The following is a 24,055-nucleotide window of genomic DNA, read 5'->3' on the forward strand; positions in this document are numbered from 1 at the left end:
TCAGTTCACAATGATCTCCGTGAATCAAACTTGACTGACATATTCTTCATTTTGTTTTAGTTGCATGAATTCAGTACATTAAATGAATAAACAATATTATTGACTATGCAAATATCCAACATTTTTCATTGTAGAAGTGTCCGTAGTTACCTTAACCTAACTACATTCAAGAATTATTTAGGCAAATTTAAGCAACTCTGTTTTCCTGTCGGCTGAACAATTAAACTTCTTTATATTAGACAAATTTTGCTTATTTACAGATTTCTTCCCATCTAGAGATATAAGTTCCACATAATTGTTCTTAACATTTTTAACTAAATAAGGACCTAACCATAAATCCAGAAATTTGTGAATTTTCTTATTAAGCAAGCTGCTCTTCTCGTGGTTTTTAACAAGAACAATATCGTTGACTGCGATTGTGATACTCCTTCCATCCCCTTTCTTCGTTTTGGTTATAGCCCTTTTCTTCATTCTTGTTTTTGCCATTAGACATTTATTCTGCCATGTCACGTTCTCCAGTTCAGATGGCCAATTAATTTGATGAAATACTGTATTCTTGACATTATCATGAAGAAACAATTCATTCGGCGTAAATCCTGTAACCTCAGATACCGAACTGTTTAAAAGTCCAATAATTACACTTAAGTGTTTAAACCACTGCTGATGATTATCCTTTGTGTATAGTCTTAGTAGCCTGATTATTTCCTTATTGTATCGCTCAATTGGGTTGGCGAAAGGTGAATACACTGATGTTGTAACATGTTTTATTCCACTCGATTCTACAAAACTCTTCCACTCAGCTGATCGAAATTGAGATCCATTGTCAGACAATATTACTTTAGAAAGTGGATAGTGATAAAAATATTGCAGTTGGAACTTATTTATAATTTCCTTGGTTGTAGCTTTTCTCAAAGGGTAGGCCATTATAAATTTCGACATAACGTCCACTATTGTTATAATAAAGCTATAACCTTGTGATTTTGGTAAAGGTCCAATAAGGTCTATAGAAAGCATACTGTGAGGGGTTGTTGTATGTACATGCAAAATTTCTTTATCAATTTTTAAGACTGCCTGCTTAGTCTTTGCACATGTTAAGCAGTTTCTAAGATATTCCTTAATAGTATCTTTCATTTTTGGCCAATAAAAACAATCTTTGCATTTATTATGAACCTTAAAATATCCAAAATGTCCTTGCTTATCGTGAAGTCGATGTAAAATTTTAGGTACCAACTCCCTTGGAACTACCAGTTTCCATTTATCGTCTGGAAAGTGCTTCAGAAACAGAAGACCGTCATGTAATGTGTAAATCTCTTTGGATTCTTTTGGAGTATTGCCTTCCTTTAAATGCCATATAATTTCAGAACAGCATTGATCCAGTCTTTGACTCTCCTTCCAAAAGTCAACTGTGTCTTCATCAACAATATCTAAATTCAAATAATTAATATATAATTCATTGATGAGAGGAACGCCTGTAGATAAATCAGGATACCTACTAAGAGTATCGGCAGCTTGGTTAGAAGTTCCAGGTATATGATGCACGGAATAATCAAATCTTTGTAGTTTTAAGGACCATCTGTTTAGTCTCTGATTTAATGACTTTGCAGACTCCAGCCATGATAATGATTTGTGATCAGTATACAAATGAACTTTGGTTCCAGCAACATATATATAAAATTTTTCAAAAGCAAAAAGAATTGCCAAACATTCGATCTCGTGCGTACTGTAAGTCACCTCATTACCGCGAAGAACTCTGCTTGCATATTGTATAATCTTGAGATCCTCTCCTGAAGTGTCGCCATTTTGCCATAAAACCGCACCGATCCCCTTTTTCGAGCCATCTACATTTATGTTGAAAGGTTTTGAAAAATCAGGTTGTGCTAAACCCTCGGGAGATATAACTAACTCACGTAACTTCTCAAATGCCTGTGAATGCAATTCCTTCCACATCCAAGGAACATCAGATTTCAGAAGTTCGTAAAGTGGCTGAGCTGTTTCTGCAAATTTATTTATAAATTTTCGTCTCCAATTGACCAAGCCAAGGAATTTACGAAGAGCTCTTTTGTTATTAGGTGTCGGAAAATTTATTATTGCAGAATTCTTGCTTGAATCAACTTTAATTTGGCTTCCAGAAACTATATGGCCAAGAAAAGAAATTTCCTTACATGAAAATTTGCACTTCGAAAACTTAATTGACATATTAGCCTCCTTGAGTTTCTGAATAACAGCTTCTATATGCCGTAAATGTTCCTGCCAAGTTTTACTGAAGATCAAGAGGTCATCCAAGTAGCAAACAACATAATCATTAAATTCCCTTGTGAATATCTTATTCATTCTGTCTTGGAAAACAGAAACTGCAGACTTTATACCAAAAGGAAGATATCGAAAAAGATACTGTCTTCCACGATATGAAAAAGCAGTATAAATATATGAATCTGGACTTAACGGGATCTGAAAATATCCACAAGATAAGTCAATAGAAGAAAAATACTGCGCTCCTAAAAAGCGTTGCAACATTTCATTGATTGGTTCCACTCTAACTTGCGGACTAATAACATGCTTATTTAAATTCCTAAAATCCACAACTGGCCTCCACAGACCCCCTTGTTTCGGGACTATGTGCAAAGGATTTAAATATGGCGAAGATTCTTGGTAAATTATGCCCCAACTTTCCCATTTGGCAAGTTCTTCTTCCAAAGGTTTTCTTCTAGAAATCGGAATGGGATATGGTGCAGTAGATACAGGTATTTCTGTGTCCAATTGTATCTTATATACCTCTACATTTGCATGTCTTGGTCTATCGGAAAATTGGTTATGATACTTCCATAAAAGTGAAAGTAAATCTTGTTTTTGTACTTCATTTATGTCGTTAATTTCAAAAACTTTATTGTAAATATCGTTCTTAGAAGGCATGTATTCAATATCTGATACAGGCACATAATTTAACAATCCACAAGACTTCAATTTATTTGCTTTGGATTGAGGTTCATTCTTAATCGTAGAGCTACAATATTCATCACATTTAGAGTGTAACAAATTAGAATCTTCACTGTTTAATGTCGCACAAATTTCCTTACCTGAAGAGCTTACTAAACTTATGTGCTGTGTCCTGAGATCTACTATAGCCTTATACTTTCGTAAAAATGGAACTCCCAAAATAACATCAGCGTTAAGTTCCTTTAGAATAAAGAATTCCATAGGAAAATATTCATCATCAATTTGAAGGCTTATCGTTTTGCAACCAGCAATCTTGCACCTTTTACTTCCAACAAATCCAGACAATCTAATATCTTCAACCTTGTCTAATCTAAGATTACCAATCAATGATGTTATTTTGCACCAAACTTCGTAGTTTAAAACATTTGCTTGACTTCCAGAGTCTATTATACAAGTAATAGGTAATTTACATATGAGTCCATGTATGATTGGAACTTCCGTTACAGGAATAGGAACACCACCCTCATTAAAAGTCCAGTCGGGTTCATCGTCGAACCATTCTAACAGAAAGTTTATTTCAAACGTTTTGAAAGATGAACTCGCATTATTTACAACATTATTATGACCTTCTTCACTAACACTATCATCAATTGAACGTTGCCTCTTAACAGGACAGCAGAGGGACTGAGGCACTTCCTTCTGCGCAACTAATTTAAAGATGCAGAGTTAGGAATTTGTTGCTGTATCGATCCTTGTACTTGATCTATTCGCGAAGAATTTTGTTCACGATTTGCCATTCTTGTAGAATCAGAATTAGTTTGTGATACCAAACCTGCTGATTCAGGTTGAGGATTTAATGAATTTGAATTTGCAGGAAAACACTGATAGGGCATTGTATTATTATCAGCACTGCGATTTTCATTCCTGTAATAGAATCGCGATTGATTGAGCAAATTTTCATCATTAAATTGTCCTGTAGGTGAACGATAATTATTTTGCCTGTAATTATTTCGGAATTGTCCTCCGTTTCTAGATCTTAAACCATTATAATTGTTTCGAGCAATAAAATTTCCATGATATCCATAATTATTAGAGGTTCGCCTAAAATTGTTGAAATATCGGCCTCGAAGATTGTTTCCCTGCCGATTTTCGTAACCTTGATTGATAACAGTATTGGCATCTACCTCACTACTAGTTGGAGTCTGAGTACAAACACTAGTGGTCTTCGAACGTCGAACATTAACTTGCCGCACATTTAACTTGCCTCTATTTTGTTCCGAATTCTTAAAAACCTTTGGAATATTTTCACGTTCGTTGTCTTCATTAGGAAGAACAACAAGCCCCTTTCTACTAAATTTTATTACATCTATTCTTCTTAACATGCTAGTTAGTTGATCTACTGAACGAATTTCGTGACAAGTAATGTGATTAGCAATATTATCAGGTAATTGGCTAAGTATTAACTGCACAACATCTATATCTTGAGGATTTTCAACCAAATTGCAATAACTAGAGTGAGTTTTTAAAGCAAAAGTCTCTAAACTGCCATGTACACTGGGATCGTATTTGCGATTCCTCAATACGGAGAGTTGTGATTGGACAACTTCCGAAGAAGCAAACTGATTAATGAATTCTTGTACAAACTGATCATAAGAATTAAAGTAATATTTATGAGTCCGAAACCAATAACCAGCTCTCCCAATGAAGCATTGTTGGATACTTTGCAATTTCATTTCTGTTGGCACTCCTACAACATTTAATATGTTATCCAGCTGCTCAATATATTCTCTCGCTGATTGTTGCTCTATCTTTCCCGAGAACTTAGGCAATTGAGATAATTCACTTAATTTTAAACGTCCACTTCTTGCATTTCCTTCTCCATTGCATGTATTTCTAGTTATAGGATGATCACTTCTTCCTCTCGAACTATACGGTTGATTATAACAAATATGATTTGCTCCGTTTAACCCTGTGTTACTATAATCATGCAATCTAGAACCATTTACAGACGACTGATGATCATCGTGATTGTTCGAAACTGAACATGGTACACTTGCATCACGATAAATATTACTAACACAATCATTTTGTGGGTTAGGTTCTGATATTTGTGGGTTAAAATCACACCACATACAAGGAGAATTAACGCTTTGATTCAGATGACAATGTGGATTATTGTGTACATTACTAACATTGTCATTACTCTTAGCAAACACAGAACTAGAAGTAGGATGTGCATTTGTACCAAACAGTTGATAGCAAGCATCAGTGTACTTATATTTCTCAGCACCTAACTCTAGTTTTGGGAATGGACCTTCTGCGTCGTTACTTCGGAATTTCTTTACGGAAGTTTCGTCAGAGCTAGATCTTACAGATTTATTATTCTTGTGCTTCCAACGGACATGTTTACGAGTACGAGTATTAGTAACATTCTTGTTACCGGAAACTTTCTTAGAAGAATCATCTGATACATCACTAGACGAAGTACTGAATCCAATATCACACTGGGTTCTTCCATTCCGACATGTATTAGATTCTGTATTATCTACAACATTTGATTTTGTTCTCCTATTACTATTACTATTTGTAACAACAGAATTACTAGCAGAGGAATTAACTTTGGCTGTTAAATATTTCCCATCAGATTGCAGGTTTTTGCTACCTTGTTCCATACATTCAATTCGGGAATTAAACTGTTCGAACTTTTCTATACAATCAGAAATATGCTTATGTACACCAACATTAACATTGCTTTTACTTTCTAAAATGGTGACTCTAGACATAAGATCAACAATGTTAGAATTATAATTTGATTTGATATTATCTAAACTTTGATCATAATCATTAAACTTGTTATTAACATCCTTTAGACGTTCGTCACAATCAACAACGTGTTCTTTCAATAATCCTGGTACATTTTCAAATTCAGATAGTTTGTCATCAACATTACTACATTTATTATCTAATACAGATTCAAGACGTGTAGTTGATTGTAAACACGCCATACTTACCGTATCTATTTTGTCCTTAAATTCAGACATTAAAATATTGAGTCGATTGTTAACATGACTAATATCATGATTAACAGCTTCAAATTTAACATCAAGCTGTGAAGATAACTGTGTATGTGCACTAGATAATTCAGCTTGTTTTAAAGATATAACGTTGAGTTTAACCTGAATATTTTCATTCGACAGGTTTAATTCTGATCTAAGTGCTTGGTTAGACTGTTCAAACTGAGTCCTAAGTTCTTGATTAGACTGCTTAAGTTCTTGGTTAGACTGCTCAAACTGAGTCCTAAGTTCTTGATTAGACTGCTCAAACTGAGTCCTAAGTTCTTGATTAGACTGCTTAAGCTCTTGGTTAGACTGCTCAAACTGAGTCCTAAGTTCTTGATTAGACTGCTTAAGCTCTTGGTTAGACTGCTCAAACTGAGTCCTAAGTTCTTGATTAGACTGCTTAAGCTCTTGGTTAGACTGCTCAAACTGAGTCCTAAGTTCTTGATTAGACTGCTTAAGCTCTTGGTTAGACTGCTCAAACTGAGTCCTAAGTTCTTGATTAGAATTTACAACAGCTAATTGTATGCTTCTAATGCTCTTTAGTATATCATTTAAATTAGGATTTAAGCTTTCCAAATAAGCTGGCAATTGATAAGGATCGTAACTGGGATCACATTTGTTGCAACAGTATCTTTCCTTCGTGGTAGAATAAATTATCCAATGTGTAACGGAAAGCTTCAAACAAGATACATGATACCACGAATGACAATCAAAACATTGCACATGCCTCAGGTCATTATCGATTTTATCACAACAAGCCACTCCTTCAATCTTACCTGACTGTACATCACAAATATCACCATCGTGAGAATTACTACTATTTAAGTAGGTTCCTTCATATGCAACATTAGACTTTAGCCTACGTGAATGTCTAGACTTAGTTTCTTTAGTTTTATCTGCCATGACTGCACAGGACAATAATAAACATAAATAAAATATTTAGGGTCGCCAATTTTGCCTTCGCAACATGTTAAACAAATTGCATCTCGAAGACAAAATAAAATTTTAAAAGTCTATAACTACCATTGCGCAAACTTCTCACCACGCATCAGAAAATTGTCCTTTTTTTTTCAATCCTGGCTGTAGGCGCCAAATTATTGAAGCAAGCCTTTTACTTCAACTTCAACGAAGCATCCTAGTATTCACTTTTCGAAATTGCAATTATGATTTTGATAAATTCAATGAAACTCGGACGTCACTATTTTAAAATGTCCATATATTTTATCACTTATTGATCTACTACTTTCTTTTGTTTTTCGTTGCTATGCTCAAAATATGTATAGAAATTTATACATCGTAATTTCACATTATCAATAATTAATTATACATCTTATTAATTCTACAACGTTTTGGAACATAACAAAATAATAATTGATAACAACATAAATATCATAATGCATGTTAAACACAAAATTAAACAATAAATAATAAATGAAATAAATGAACATCTTTGGGTCAGTCACAAAGTGGAGACCAAAGTGTTTTCTGCATCTGAAGAAACTTTGGTACATTATGTTCAAGTTAATGCAGATGTTGAAATTGTATCTTTTGAACACATCACAGGTTTTGTAGCATGTGCGTATGATGCAATTGATGGGTGCAAGGGTTTATCCAGGATTTTTCCCTTGGGGGGGTGGGGGGGGGGTGGAAACTTTTGGGGGTGTAAGTTTTGGGGAAGTTAAGTGCATATTTTGGATTGTTTTAAAAATGTTCGCCCTAATTCAATTTGTTCATAGATGTTTCCAGATGTTACCCCCCCCCTCCAAGATACAAGAGATGACATAAAAAAAAGTTTTAACATATTATTACCAGGAATCATTTCATGCAATTCTTAAGCTAGTCATAAAGAAATTAGGAACATTTGCGCAATATTTTTTTAACTGTATTTGTATCGTTCTTGCCGTAGGTGTAACCCGGAGTTCATCTTGGGGGTGTCCAATTGAAATATCAGCAAGAATGCATTGCATGGGTGTGTGTGCACTTGCTTGTCTGAAGTAGTAGTAATAAACACAAATCCACAGAATGCGAGCAAAGCGAGCAAGAAATTCTTTTAGAGCTGTTTCTTTGCAAACTGATAATGCATATTATTAATTAAATATAGCAACAGTATCCCACGATGTTTAGTCTTTACAATCTTGCTTTGCTCGTTCGACATCCTCTTTACCTCAGCACATGCCCTCTGCCCCTCCTGTTCTAGCTTCAGTTAGAAAATATACACATATATATATATATATATATATAATTTTAATAGTTCTATGTTGCGAGTGAGTTCCAAATTATGCTGGTGTTTTCGAATCTCTGTTTAAACAAAATGATTCACAAACTGAAATAAAGTAATGAAACTCCTATATTTAGAGCATGGCAATGAAGACTTTAAAATATAATGGGATGTTGGGTAGCAAGTTTGGTAGATACTTGGTATTGCTTTTGAACGAAATCGGTCAAGGAATTTCATATTGAAGTCTTATACCATTACAAAACATTGAAAAATACACTTGGTGCTGTTGAGAGTTTATCGTTCAAATACTAAATGAGAGACTTTACAGAATTAGGAGTCATGTGCCTCTTTGTCTTAAAAGAAAAAGAAATAAAATGAGCACATAAATGCATGTTAGCTGCAAAGGCAAGGAATTTTGACTTCTAAATTGAAGTAATGCTTTATTTTAAATTATTTAAAAATTGAATAGCATTTATTTCACTTTCCAACACAAAGAGCACAATGAACCAAACATTTTTTTTTTCTCCACACTTTCCAGCAGGCAGTGGCATGCGCCGTCGAGCCCCCACTGGTGCCCCTATGGTCAGATATAAATTTGGGACTTAATGTAAATTAAATTTCTTTGATGTTTAATTCCTTACACTTCCTTTGCTTCCTCTGAAAAGTTGGATAAAATTAAACATGTCATTATGTCAGGGAACCGACTAGATAAAAAGAGGAAGACAATTTTTACTAAATCTATATCTTTCCAAACTGACAATAACTTTAATTTATTAGGGTGCCAGTAATTTCACAGGGCACCACAACGTTAACGCTTTTCTATTTTTATCTATTTTGCTTGTTTTGCACCCAATTTGTCCTTAGCGCCCAGGCAAGCACCCCACGTGGATCCTCCCTCTTTTCCAACTCTCTTTTTAATATATGATTTATTTTACAAAGGTAAGAACTCTTGGAGTCACAACGGATTCGATACCCGGTGGAGGCAGATAGTGGTTCGGATCCCACTTTAAACTGTAGGTCCAGACCCAAATAGCCTTACTGTGCATAAAGTGGACTTAAAACAACATATCAATCAATCTTAGAGCCACAAAAATGGTCACATACATCAACTATAGACGTGAATGAATCACTTAGGTTCTTCATGAAATACTTGCCATTTTATTTCGAATACTCTGTCAGTAAATTTTATATTGGTACTTTATGAACATCGGTTAGAATAAATTATACCTACATATAGTGCCACTGCTTTTCTACTCACCACTTTCGGTTTCTTTCTGTCTGGTTTCATTTTCTCTACTTTCTTCAGCCAGTTTTGCAGTAAAGTTTCAGACATTGTTACACTAAACAGAACGACAACGCATGAACTGAGACTGACCTAAGGCCTAAAACATTTGACTGTTCTCTTTTCTACCACTCCAAAATCATTTTCATCTCGCCCAAGTTACAGAAAATAGTGTTGCTAACCATAGTAACACAATTCACTACAAGGAGTCAAAAATGTATCTTTGAATTTCTTCCCTTACTTTAATCGTACATTTTTTACATGAAAGAAAGGAAACGAAAATGCATCAAAATGTAAATTTCATTGACTCAGGGATTGAATAATTGAATTTAAAAATCTGTAACTTATTTAAGAAATATATATTTAGGTATTCAAATGCTGAACTGTGAACACTGTGTGCGGAATGTGCTCCCTGGAAGAAGAGCGAGAGGTCAGTTTGACATTTTCCAGATGGCAGTGTCCCTTCCCCAGAGCTGACCAAAGCCTTGTCAAGGGAGCTGGTGTTTCCAGGAAATGATGCACATTCCACCCTTCTTCCTTGTCAATTTGGTTTCAGTTGATTGAAAGATCCATTGGACTACGCTTCTTGAGTTACAAATGGTTCCTTTCTGTTAATGTTGAAGTATAGTCATTCTATTGTTGATATAAAAATCCATATTTACACACACACACACCCTACCCACTTTTCTGCTTGGGGGAGGGGGAAGTTGTCAAAATTTGGGAGGGTGTTGGGCGGGTGTTAGGGGTGTGTGAATAAATCACCGAGTGGGTGGGATGTGTACTTTTGAAAGATGATGTAGAACATGAAGTTCAGGTGTCTTTCTTGCATTCTTGTGGTCCAGCATAGTCATTTAGTTATCCAAGGTAACCAGATGTTCTTAAAATCCCAAGACAAGCAGTCCTTTGCAAAGTGGACCCTGTAAAAGCCACTGGTAGAACATACCAGCTGAAGCAACAGATGACACAAGAATCATTACATTTTATCAAACAAAGACTTTCTGTATCATTAAGCAGTTTCTTGGTATGTATGCTTCTGTATTTATAATGTGGTTAGGTATGTAAAATATGTTAACTTAAATCATCACATGGTCTTGAAAGGAATTCACTTTTCATATGATACCAGAGACATACCACCTTGAAATTTTGACTGAACCTTCAGTAGATGTGTACTAATATGTGTAAATTTTTTTACACTTTCATTTTTTGGAAATTGTAGAAGAAAATTTCGAAAAACTTTCAAAATTTGTTTTTCGCAAAACAAAAAAAAAATTAGCATGTTGTATATCAAATGGAAACCCTCTTCATGAGCTTTAAATTGAGAACATGACCAGCCGTGTAGTTGAAACAGGTCTCTTGCAAATTGTATTTGAAGTTTCAGCAATGAGCTGTTTTTGGACAATTTTGTCAATTTTCAAAATTCAATAACTCAAAAATCGGCAACATGAAAAAATAAAAAATAAAAATATTTTCTATATTTCACATGATAAGAAAAATAATACTTTCTATTCCTTAGAAATGCATCTATTACCACATCAAGAGCAAATAAGATTTGACTATTTCTTAGTATTACAACATATCCAAGTAAAAAAAAAAATAACTTTACCTCAAAGCCCATCTCCCCTATCTGCTGCTCTTCTGCAGATGAGGGGCATTCATTGAGAAGGTTTTCCGAGACAGAAGACATGTTAAGGAAGTCCTGCAAGATTCTCTGGTTTGTCTATCCACAGATAGCACACAAACTTTGGCAAACTGTCATCCTCTGAAACCTAGAATGAAGAAAACTGAAGTCATAAGTAGGGTAGGGTTGCGACATGGGTAGTTAAATAAAATTGGGGTAGTCTTCCACCAAGAGGTGCCGTAGCACAGTTCGTAGAGCATCTGGGTATCACTCGAAAGATCTAGGCTCATCTCACGGCAAGTGATCTGCACAAGGAAATTTTCCAGTCATTTCCCTGTTTCTGCATGGCTCTGAGGTTCACCCACCCTCATATAAATGGGTACCTGGGGGCAATGCTGGAGAGTAAAGGCAGCCAGGCAGGATGCTGATCACCATCACAACTATGGCCACAATCAAGAATATGTAGAGCTCTATACCTCCACACCACCCCATATGCCTTCACAGCATGTGTGCACAACACACAGGGATATCTTTGCCTTTCTTTCTTTCTTTTTCTTTTTGTTATTTACCTCAAAAGTAGATATTTATTACAAATTAAATGTTTCCCCTTTGCATTTTGTCTTGAAACAAAAATATAAACATTCCTCTTTGCAACTGTTACAGTTCAACATCTGGATTCCCTACCAAAATTTATTGTAAACTGTATTTTTCAATTACACAAATCTTTGTATATTTCTATTCCTTTTATATTTTGGTCCTTCCAGTATTACGTATTGCATGTTCTCACTTTTCCAGCTACATTCACATCTCTTATTCAGGTTGGCCACTCTCTCCTGGATCATGATATAATTCAAGTATAATTCCTGGTTTAAGGCGAACTTTCCAAAAATTCAAGGGTATAAGATGTTTTCTCTTTTCAACCTTACATATCACCACCTCTTATACCCCACACAAATATATTAACAATATAAAGGGTCTGTGTGATTACAATGTATCCACAAAATACAGTACTACATAATTCAATTGAATGGCATACGTACACACACACTCTCCTCACAAAAAGTTTGTAATATTGTTATATTAGACAATAGATGATAGACACAGTCTTGAAATGCACAAATACATGGTATCTGTCTGGTGGATGTTCTCGTCCTTTCACCGACATATGCCAACATGGTTATCACCTATTGCCAAGCAATAATATTCCAAACTTTCTGTGAGGGGGGAGGGAGGGAGGGAGAGAGGGAGAGAGAGAGAGAGAGTGTGTGTATAAAAGAAAGGAGGGCAAAAAGGCTAGGCTAGTAAAAATCAAAGAAGGAGAAAGGAAACACTCACCAGACCGTGGAAAAAATTTGAATTTTTTCCACAGTCTGGCGAGTGTTTCCTTTCTCCTTATATGTATAAAACACAGGAATAAGATGAGAAAAGGTGCCAGAAGGGTGGATAAACACTAATAATGAAGGAGACAGTAAACACTTACCACACAAAAAGAAATAGATTGATATTTTGTGGGGTTACTGCATATTCTTCTCAACTGACAATGCGGTAACCCTGAGAAATATCAAACTATTTATTTTCGTGTGGTAAGTGTTTACTGTCTCCTTCATTATTAGTGTGTGTGTGTGTATATATATATATATATATAGGATAAAAGCAAGGAGGGCCAAAAGGACTAAATATAAATAAAAGAAGGAGAAAGGAAACACGGATTTTTTTTTGTCTCTTTCTTCTTACACTGAAGATGCAACGATAAAGTTTTTTGAAAATTCAATTCTTTTCCACTGTCTGGTGAGTGTTCCCTTTCTCCTTCTTTGATTTATATATATACTATATTTATATTTCTACATATATATTATTTAATTTCAAGTGCGGAGTAGTTTACATTTGCCGTTCACTTGCTCATGCTCAAAATACATACATCTACAAACACAACTCACAAATGTTAAGGAATACATTAACCTACAAAAAAAAATTGTTAATTTTTAAGAATTTCAAATTCAAATTTTGATTTTTTGAAATTAATTTGTTGTACTTCCAGTGGTACCAGAGGTGCTCACAGGGGAGATTCATGATGCACCTGCATTATGGGAATTTTTTTGGGGGGGGGGAATTCTATAGTTTAGCTGCAACTTCAAATGGGCAAATTGTCTCCCCCACTTTTTCCCCTGCACTATGCTTAACCTAATGTACCCCCCCTCAGTTTAGGCACTTTGCTTCCCTAGTTTTGGAACCGAATCACTGCTACTGTTCGCTTGTTGTGTTCCTGTGCTACGACTGACTGGATAATTGTATAATACTGTCAGTTTTAGTTGTCTAAAGCTTAATTTTATTGACTATGTAAATTGAAATGGGAACATTCATTCCAAAGAGTCTTACAAAACAGTTCAAATACATGTGTCTGGAGTACACGTGTAATACAATGGCGGGGAGGTGTGGACAAACCGCATCGAGGGCAGACATGGAAAAGCTGATTATGCACTGGGCAAGGTAGAACAACTGCACCGGAAAGTCCCTAGACTAAGTGTGAGTTTGCTGGAGCAAATTTATGAAGCAATGGTGAAAGCAACCCTATTTTATGGCACGGAACTATGGCATGGGGGAGGGGGCGAGTAGCAAATCAGATACAAGCGCGGTTCTTAAAACAAATATAGGGAACCGGAACACGTGCAAGCACATGCGGCATCCTTAGGGAGGATGTGGAAGCCAAGGTAAGATGCTTCAAGTACTGGGTGCAGCTGCAACAAATGACTGAAGAGTCACTGAAAGAACAGTGTCTGTGAGTCCAGATTTAGGAAGAGTTCACACGCCACTAGGCCACTAGGCAAGAGGGATTAGAGACAACCTGTACAGAATGGGTCTGGGGGAACTGTTGGAAAGAAGTGAGGGGCATGAGGTGCGAAACTGGTTGCAAATTGGAGAGGTTGGTGGACAGCAGCAGGCAAGACATCACGGCAGAATGTAGGGTGAAGGTAATGCTTGCTGCCGCACAATCACCAGGGGTGTGGGTGGAATGGGGAGGAAATGATACATTGATATGTGTACGTACCAGCAAAGCAGTGGATTCACCTGGTTCCTGCTAGGGGGGTGGAGCCAACAGAAACTCATGGGGCTGGAAGGTCATGCCATCTGCACGTTATGTGGAGAAGAGAAGACAAAGGCTCACATCCTGCATGAGTGTGTTTGGTCGGTGCCCCTCAGACAACGTAAATGGGGGGACAGCATTCAACATACAATCCAGACTGTATCTAGGGAGGAGAGGAGTGATATAACGGATACAAATATCAAAGCCCTGGGAGGGAGTGCAGAAAAATGCTGCAAGGGGTCAGTGAAAGTGAAGGGTATGGAATAGTGGCTCAAGAATAGGCCAAGCATGTAGTGCAGTGAAGGTAGTGATAATGAACAATCTCAAATATTAGAAGAGGGCCATATTGCCTTTTATACATGAACATATATATTTTTATTTCTAAATGTTTCTGTTTATAAATGTATGATCAATGGGGTGTTTAAGGCGGAGTGTTTATATAACAATATTGTAGGATACGCACAGCTCAAGGGCTTGTACGAGGGCTGCTGGAAAAGTTTGGAAAAGTTTTTGCAAATTACCACCAACAGTGGTGCTAGTGTTCGCTATTATAAAAATTGGAAGAATAGACCTCTTTTATGTTTAAATTATCTTTGATTGTTTGTTTAAGCCTATTCGTTTATTTTTCACAACAGTTTGTAGTAGTAGTTTTGTGTGAGAAATGGAAATTTCTCTTGAACACTTTCGGGCAATGATTTTTTATGATTTCAAATGTAGTTTAAAACCGAAACAATGCATCGAGCGACTTTATTTGGCTTTTGGGAATGAAGCACCATCCAATAGGACTGTGTACAATTGGTTTTCCGAATTCCAGCATGGTCGCACAGTTCTCAGTGATGAATTTTGTGAAGGTCGTCCATCCATGTTGCCAGTAATGTTGATGCTGTGCGTGAAATGATTGAGAGAGATCGGCATGTGACATACCGTGAGATTCAGACATCCCTGAACATTGACATGAAAGCAATACATACGATTTTGCATGGTCATCTGAACGTACGGAAACTTTCAAGCCATTGGATCCCACACAACTTGACCAAAGCTCAAAAACACGCTCGTGTAAATTGGTGTAAACAAATGCTCAAAAAATTAAATCGAGGCAAGTTAAATTTGGTGTACTACATCATTACAGGGGACGAAACTTGGATCTATTCATATGAACCCGAAACTAAACAGCAATCCACTGTTTGGGTGTTTCAAAGTGAGCTGAAACCAACAAAAGTTGTTCGTTCGAGGAGTGCTGCCAAGCAAATGATTGCTTGTTTCTTCGGTTATACCGGACATGTGGCAATAATAGCTTTAGAAGATCGAAGGACTGTAAATGCTGAGTGGTATACAACAATTTGTTTGACAGAGGTCATCAGTGAATTGCGTAAAAACAAAACCAAATCGTCGCATTATTATTCAACACGACAACGCCAGTTCTCACTCAGCACAACAAACTGTTTATTTTTTGTCCAGTAAAAATTTCGAATTAATGACTCATTGTCCGTAATCTCCTGATTTAACACCTAATGACTTCTTTTTGTTCCCACGCATGAAAAATAAGATGCGTGGTGACGATTTGTGTCGCCTGAAGCGGCTCTTGACTCATTATGAACAGCAGTTTCTGAGGTATCAGCTTCAGAGTGGAAAAATTATTTCAGAATTTGTTTGAGCGTATGCAAAAGTGTATCGATCTTAAGGGTGAATACTTTGAAAAACAATAAAGCCATTTCCAGAATTTCACATGTCTTTTTTCATATTGATTGGAGAAACTTTTCTAGAAGCCCTCGTATCAATATCAATAAATATCATATCATATCATACCATTCATCGCCAGGATAAGTGGATAAAACGCTATGAACGTAAACATAAATAATCTTCCCATAAAGTACATCTATAAAAAGTGGTTATGCGAACCTTTAAGAATAACAAAGTTCAAAACTGTGGAAGTGGGCCTTGGCAACTTTAGACCAAAGATGAAAATGCTTCAGGTTCAGGACCAGGTTAACAAAATCAGCCTAATGAGATGACAGGTAATTAGTATTTTAAATTTTTTTTTATGCTATTCTTCGTGTTCACATGGTTTGATTGTAAAGTGTTTCTGAAGCTTTGCAATGGAAAACATAATTAATATTGAGTTATTTAACATAGCTTTTTTACCCTGTGGTTAATCGCGATGGGGAAGATGGGATTGAGAAAGTTCGAAAGTTCAGGTACAACATGACGGGTTCTGAATAAGTTATGGATCTACAGAAATGGGGTAAGAATGGATTTCTTAAACCATGCCATGTTGTTGTCCAGCTTTCGACCTCTCCAAATTTGCAGGTATTACATAAAATAAGTTGACAAATTGCTCTGCTGAATGCACAATGAGTGTAATTAAAGCCATTAAAAACAGACTACGTTCGTGTAAGGCTAATGAGTGGTTAATGTCTACCTTAATTCCATCCTGTGAGTCCGATATTTTAAAAGTGGAGCCAATTGAGGAAATTATCAATAAGCTTGCTGCAACAACATCAGAAATTATCATCATCATTTGTGTAAAACGTTATTTCAATCAGTGTCAAGTAATATAAAATATACACGTAATTGTCTGCACAATACCTAAAGTAAACACATATTGATTAAATATGTCTGCGTTACATTGTTCCTCAAATTTTGTCTGAAGAAAATAATTCAGCATAAAGGGTGGTACTCCAAAAGTTAGTAGTATGTGCAGCAGGCCAATATTTTAAAATATTGTTAATTGACACTTTATTAAATTGTAAGTGAGTGTGGAGTGCACCCATGACTGATCGCAGGTTAATATACAATATTATACTCTTGAGAAACAAAAGATGAAGCATTTTCAAGCCGATGAAATTTCAAGCAAAGAGGAAGCATTTTTATCATGTGATCAAATGTATCAGTGACATAATTGACATGTTTAAAACTCTTGGACCAATGGAACGAAGACTGTGTGATAGAACAGGGGTTCCCAAACTTTTTCATTTCACGGTGCCCTTAGTGTTTCAAGATTTTCTGTGGTGCCCAAGTCAGAATGTAAGCCTATCTAGCACTTGCAATGCTCAGTTAGTGTAGTTAGGTTGCTTGCCTAAATAAACACATGTTTCAAATTCAGAAACATTTTACACGTACAAAGAACTAAATAAGCACATATTTGGAAGTGTAATTTCAGTGAAAATATTGGAAAATTTCGTGGCACCCCTGTAAGCTAGCCACGGTGCCCCATTCCAATGCCGTGCACACTTGGGTAACCACTGTGATAAAATGTTTTTGAAGGGCTACACAAATTCATTCTTATGTGTACCCACAGTGTTTCATATGCTATCCAATTTTTGTACATATTCGTGCAGTCAATTTGCAATCATCTAAGTAGTGATACTTTTAGTTTTGTTTTGTTTACATGGTTATAATAAGGGTTCCATTTCTGCATCAGAGGTATGAAATGTACACTATATAATTACATGTAAAATTACACTATGAGATTTTTGGGAGTCATCCTAGCTACGACCAATACAGAATTTCTGAAATAGTAAGATGGAATGTAGTTTTTCATTCCCCCTGCAGACTATCATGCGAGGCTCGAAGCAAGTGTTGTGCTCAAGGCCAGATCAAGATATGATCAGGTGTTTAAAGCATTTTAGGGGCATTATTGTAGTGCTAGGAGACCTAAAGGTGACCCACCTAATCTAACAATGAAAGGATTTCAGAATATCTTATTAATACCAAGAGCCCTAAACCTGACCTGATTAACTTAATAACAAGAACATTTAGGAGTGAAATAATACTCCTTCACATCCCACGCATGTGAAATAACATGGTAGCAACAGTCTGTATCTAAGACAACAGTAAACAATCAGATAGAAGTGCATGGAAGAAAAAAAAATGGTCTCCAGAATATGTGCAGTAAGTAGTCACGAAACCTCTGAAGTATGTGTTAACAGCCATAATTAGAAATCAAACCACATAAAATACCACAGCGGCATAGTTGGTAAGGACCAGCGCCCGTGATGGGAGTGATTAATTAGCACATCGTGCTATGATGCCAGGGGTCCCATCTTTGAATCCAGGCTTGGGCATGAATGTTTACGAGTGTCCATTCATAAATTTCATCATATAGTCACTCATCCTCATCTTCGGAAATCACTCACACTCCAGTCAGTAGGGAATTTGACTGCCACGTGGGAGACCAGGGTTTGATTCCTGGGGTGGGTGATCTAAGGTCAGAATTTTTCTGGCCTTGTCCCTGCATAAAGTGGTTCTGGGGTTTGTCCAGCCTCAAATCAATGGGGGGTACCTGGGGATAACCTTGGGGGATAAAGGCAGACAGAGCATAGTGTTGGTCACATCACCTCCAAAAGAGCGAAGATCGAAAATGTGTGGGGCCCTACCCCCCCCCTCCCCTAAATGCACCTTCATGGCATGGTGCTATGCAAAGGGGACTTTACCTTTTTACCCTACTATGTAAAAAAATGCAGGACCATGGAAAAATTGGAATTAAACAATTGGCGCTTGCACAGGCGGATGCAGTTGAAATTCAGTTGCTGGTGCCGAAAACAATTATATTATTCTTATCAGGTTACAGATGTTGGTTTAATACTGTTAGATATTTGAGGTGTTTTTCGGCGGCAACACTGTTGATTTTCTGCTGCTCTTTGCTAATCATCATTATGAGAATGAGTGATGATTAGATGACATCGATAAATGACTTTTAGTTACAGACCAAGATTGGAACCTGAAAATCTTGGAGATGGGATTAAAAGCCAACCAATTGATATGCTTGTCATGAGGATGCTGATATGTTCAGGAATATCGTTCAGCATATTGTTGCCACATACCCTGTAGGCCTCTACATGGCTGTGCTTGTAGTTCATACATGATCCATGCGCATTTGACACAAGGCACAACTGCAAACACATTCTTGAAATTTGCATATTTTTGCATTTACACATGATTCTACACATTTTGTATGTGCATGCAACTGGTTCAGACACATAAAAATTGTGGATGTATTTCATGATAGAAGTACGTGGGCCACATGCCAGGACTAAATACATCAGATATTTGTGATTCTGCACTGTGAACAAATTTTATGTTATGTAAAACATGAAAATACATTAATGGCAAAAAAAACATAAATTTAGAGGGGTACATTTGGTCACCAGCCCTACAATGGGTAACGGTTTCGAATCTTAAATGATTTTTTTTTCAATGTTGCATAGGAGAAAGACAGAGTATTGTAGAAATGATTGTTATAGTAAACTTGAACCTTGGTGAAAGTAATCACCACTTTCTGGAGTTCCGAAAAGTGCAATTTATTAGTGAAAAAAGACGTAAAAAGTACCTTATACAAAGCCTCTGTGCTTCCCATCGACAAAGCATTTCATTCACATAAGAAAGAGAAGAGCAAAATAGTGGAAATGATTGAGAGTAAATTTTGAGCTTTCTGAAAGTTAGAACAGTTTGCATTTCCGAAAAGGCATATTTCCCGTCCACAGATTATTGCCGACAACAGGCTCGAAGGAGTGTTATGCTTGTGACCAGCACCAAGATGAAGAGATGCTGAATGCTAGGAGACCTAAAACTGGCCTACCTAACCACAAAAGCATTTAGATATGTTATTTGAATACTAGGAGCCTTAAATCTGACTTGCCTAACCTAACTACAAAACCCATTGGCACCAAACATGTGACCTAGATGGCAGATGCAGTCCGTAATCAAGATGACAGTGGATGAATGGCTGGTTTGAAGAGAAGAATCATGTAGGAGAATACAGAAGTGAAAAACTTTTCTCAAGCAAACATAGTAATGGCTACAACTCCAAAGTAAATCTTAACAGACATAAACAGAAATTGGGCCCTAAAAAAGCTCTCGGTAACGGTTCCGATTGTTTTATGATTTCTCCTAGCACAAAGACTAATTATTGTAGAATTTCGGAAATGATTGTCACACAAAATTTGAACCTTCCTTAAAGTAACGAGCACTGTTTGGACTGGAAAAAAAGTTATTGATGTTGAAAATAAAAACTTGAAAATTACCTTATGGCACTTCTCATGGACAAGATATTCTCCTTCAACAAGAGACAGTAAATATCATAGAAGCATGGGAATGAATGTAGAAGTAAATGGGAACCTTAGTATAATGCATTTAGGGACTTTATGTTAATGCTAAGGGAACCTAACCTAACCACGAAAGCATATATTGAACAAAATCTTAAGTAATCGCTAAAACTCTGCAGCACATGTTAACAGACATACATCGAAATCGAACCATGTACAAATTGCATTCATAGCAATGAAATCGCAATAAAACAAAAGGAACATGGGCCAAGCTCTCCTGAAAGTGGAGTGAGCATAAAAACTAAGAAAGCACAGGGTTGTCAGTACACAAAAAGAACGTATTCTTCACTTTTGACATTAAAGTCTTCTCTCTGCATCTCCTGGTAATCCTGTGATCACCTAGTTTTAGGCAAAAGGTATGGTGCAGTTGAATCACCATACTCCCTTGAGAATTAAATTGAATTATTTATTAATTGACAGATTTTGATTATTTATGAACTATAAAATAGGTTCCAAAATGCGGACAACACAAATAACGGATATATTCAATCCCACAACATGAACCACGTAAGCAAAAACCCAAAAACCTGCCATTTCGAAGTTCTTTGTCATCCTTTATTAGTAAAAACTGTTTGTATGCACACTCAAATATCAAAGAACACGTCAAATCAACAATAACCTAACTACGGGAAAATATAACTGCTGTTGTGGAATGTCGTTCAGGGTGCTACATGCACATGTGCGAAACCTTTGGGCTTTTCTGCCTCATGGTAAAGCAACACTCTAAGATAAGATACTTTACTTCACAATAACATATTTCCGCAAAGGTAAACTCAAATGGAAACATTCATAAACAACAAAATGGTACCAGTTCAGATTGTTTTATGATTTTGTTTTTCAAATTCTACTAGCAGAAAGACTAATTATCGTAAAATTTTCAAAATCATTGTCACCCAAATTTTGAGCCTTCCTTAAAGTAATGAGCACTGTTTTGATTCGAAAGAAAAAAAAAGTTATTTATGTTGAAGAAAACAACTTATAAGTTTCCTTACGCAAGCATGCGCACTTCCCATGGACAAGGTATTCTCCATTGGCAAGCGACAGTAAGTATCGTAGACTAGTGGGCTATACCCGAGACAGATTTCTTCAAATTTACAGGAGGAAGTACTTATGCAAATCATTTTCTGTAGCGTTGTTGATGTTCGGGAATGTAGTTTTGATCCATTTTAATGCGAATGCATGTGGTTTTCTACGTAAATCTATTTCCGGCACGCTACTGCTGCTGCCGCCATTTGCTTTCTACATGAGAGCACAAAGTTCCATGTGTTTGATGACGTAAACACCGTAGTCAGTGTTTCAACCCATGCCGTCTTTTCGCTATAATATGATGTGCCATGTCCGTATATGAGAAATTTACCCTAAATTGAATGAAGGGAGTGCTAATGGAACCTAACCCAACAGGCTTAACCTAACCTAGTAGGCATACCTCGTCCCTGTGATGGTTTGTGGGGCTATCGTGAATTTTTGGGCTAACGTCAATGGTTTTTGGGGCTAACGTCAATGGTTTAATAATTACTCTTTATGTCGAAAATTGAACTTTTTTCGTGAAAAAATATCGTGAGGTGTTTTTAATTTTTTTTTAAATTTAGGTATTTTTCGGTGAACAAGGATACAACACTGCATGTGCACTCCAAATCGACAAAACACTGGCACAACGCGCGATGAACAGGTAAGCTATCGCAATATTGTATGGAAATAAGGAAGAACAGTAAGTACTCGTAAATGTAAGAAATATGCATTATTTTCGTTAGAAATTCATTATTTCACCTAAATAAATGTTCCCGAATGCAGAATAGTACGTCAGCAATGTAAAAAAGTGTGAAATAAATCATTGACAGGTGTCTCAGGTATAGTAAAGTAGTACCCAATCAATCTCACATTGCTAATTATTATCATTTTCAAATCACAATATTTTTGTCTCGTCTTGTTGAAGCCACAGTCCATATGCAGCACTGTTTTCCATGCGCTAAAGTGTGTGTAGCACCGCTCCCATTGCTACCTCAAGTGTCGAGATCACCGCACGTCAGTGATGTTAACAAATGTAAATCGCAATCGAATCATGTAAAAATTGCATTCGTAGCATGATGAAATCGCAATAAAACAAAAGGAACTTGGGCCACTTTGGTTTTAGGCTCCGCTCACTTCCAGCTTGAATTCAATGCTAATTTCACACCTCTAAAGAACACATACAGGTGAAAAATTTTGCAAAAATCCTTACGCAGTGGATAAACCCAAAGTATATACCACTGAAGGAACTATAACATATTAATTTTCTTACACGGGAACAACGTAATCCAGCCTGACACAACTCCATGTGATGGAGATAAACAAGAAACAAAACAATAACCAAAGCGACATAATGACTGTAGTGTTGCCATATCAAAATTAGAAAAGTCGTCCCCTACCGATATGACGTTACACGATTGAAGCTGTGTGTGTGTGGCCGTTCCTTACCAAAAAAAATCTGTCCCGCACACTCCTAGGTAATGACAAAATATTTATGATGAACGGATTGCGATATAGACCGTGTTAAAAATGTAAACATAAACATTGGTGAGGTCGTGACCGGTCCTCCGAAACTTCCGGTTTAGGCCAGTCCCCGTTGTTGCCAGTGCAGATTCGGTAGTGATTGCTGCCACACCAGTTTTAAGCCATCCGATTGGTTGACGCGAACTCGTTGTTTATTAGTGGACACATTAATGACGTGCTGCCTTGCATTAATGACGTACTGCCTCTTGCTGGAAGCGTGAATGAATCTTTGAACTTCACTTGTGTTTTGTTTGAGGCAGGGCTGTTTCAGTCTTATGGGAGATTGGTTGACCGTAGTTAGTATTCTGTGTTTCTACTGTTCCTCGCGAACCGGCTGAAGTCAAATTCGTGTCCATATTCACGAACCTTTTCTTCTACTAAATTTTATTGCAAGAATGAGAGTAGAATACGTGTAATATTTAAAAATAGTACCAGGAATGTACGTATTCTACAACTCTTTCATTTACACAATATTTAGTTTCTAATTTGGATAAGTAGCTTCATCCGGCCGACCAGTCTGTTTACATTTTGAAATTGTGTCGTCTGATTCTTGTCATTAGAATATTATTTTGGGGATGCGGCAAGTGTTGCCTAATGTAGTTAATGAAATCGTTATTTAACATTGTATGAAATCACTGCGTAATACGTATCAAAGCTTTTTTCAAAAAGTGATAAAGAAGTATCGCCAAACGCGAACCAAATTCCGTTCATTTAATCTCTGTGGTACAGGCTTGCATTCAGTATCGAAATCGAACTTTCTGATTGTAATTGTGTATCATTTGTTGTTTAAAATAAAAACTCAGGAATTTTAATGAAATGGTAATAATATTATATACTGTTCTGTAAGGGCCAAGTTCCACGTGTATAACTTATTCTGTGATGTTATGCTTCTACAATAACTTATTTTTTAATTCCTCTCGTATTTTCTTGCTTGAATGGTTTAGGTGGACCAGGTTTGGTTCTCTTACTTTTATAATTATACACACGCGCGGAAATAATCAGATAATTAAACCTAATGATCCTATCCTACTTATGTTATGATTCTGGTAATTATTTGAAAATAGTCGCAGCCTTTTCTATTTGTATGTAGCTAATGCTTAAGGATCATTTGAGGTAAATGCAACTTTGTATTGAAAGCAACATATTTTCAGTTACTATTTTCACCAAGTGATCAACCTCGTTTTTGTGCAATTTTCACCTAAACTCATGATTCCTCACAATGTGGGAAT

At 36.4% G+C, this 24,055-nt stretch overlaps 1 protein-coding gene across 6 annotated transcripts in view; it reads right to left on the bottom strand.

The window, feature by feature from the left end:
* The window catches only part of LOC145999678 (uncharacterized), a 102,002-nt gene extending 79,382 nt beyond the window's left edge, over positions 1-22,620 (bottom strand). For 4 of the 6 annotated variants that reach the window (XM_083136882.1, XM_083136881.1, XM_083136880.1 and 1 more), the window contains exons 1-2: positions 22,576-22,620; positions 11,097-11,259 (exon numbers count right to left, since the gene is read on the bottom strand). In XM_083136882.1, coding sequence (XP_082993008.1) covers positions 11,097-11,177 — 81 coding nt within the window. In that variant the 5' untranslated portion in view covers positions 11,178-11,259; positions 22,576-22,620. Of the gene's footprint in view, positions 1-11,096; positions 11,260-22,175; positions 22,243-22,515 lie in introns of those variants that run through there. The other 2 variants (XM_083136878.1, XM_083136879.1) reach the window with 2 other exon arrangements.
* Between the last annotated feature and the right edge of the window lie 1,435 nt (positions 22,621-24,055).

The sequence above is a fragment of the Lepisma saccharinum genome, chromosome 15, assembly GCF_977018435.1.
Source record: "Lepisma saccharinum chromosome 15, izLepSacc3.1, whole genome shotgun sequence".
NCBI classification, from domain to species: Eukaryota; Metazoa; Arthropoda; class Insecta; order Zygentoma; family Lepismatidae; genus Lepisma; species Lepisma saccharinum.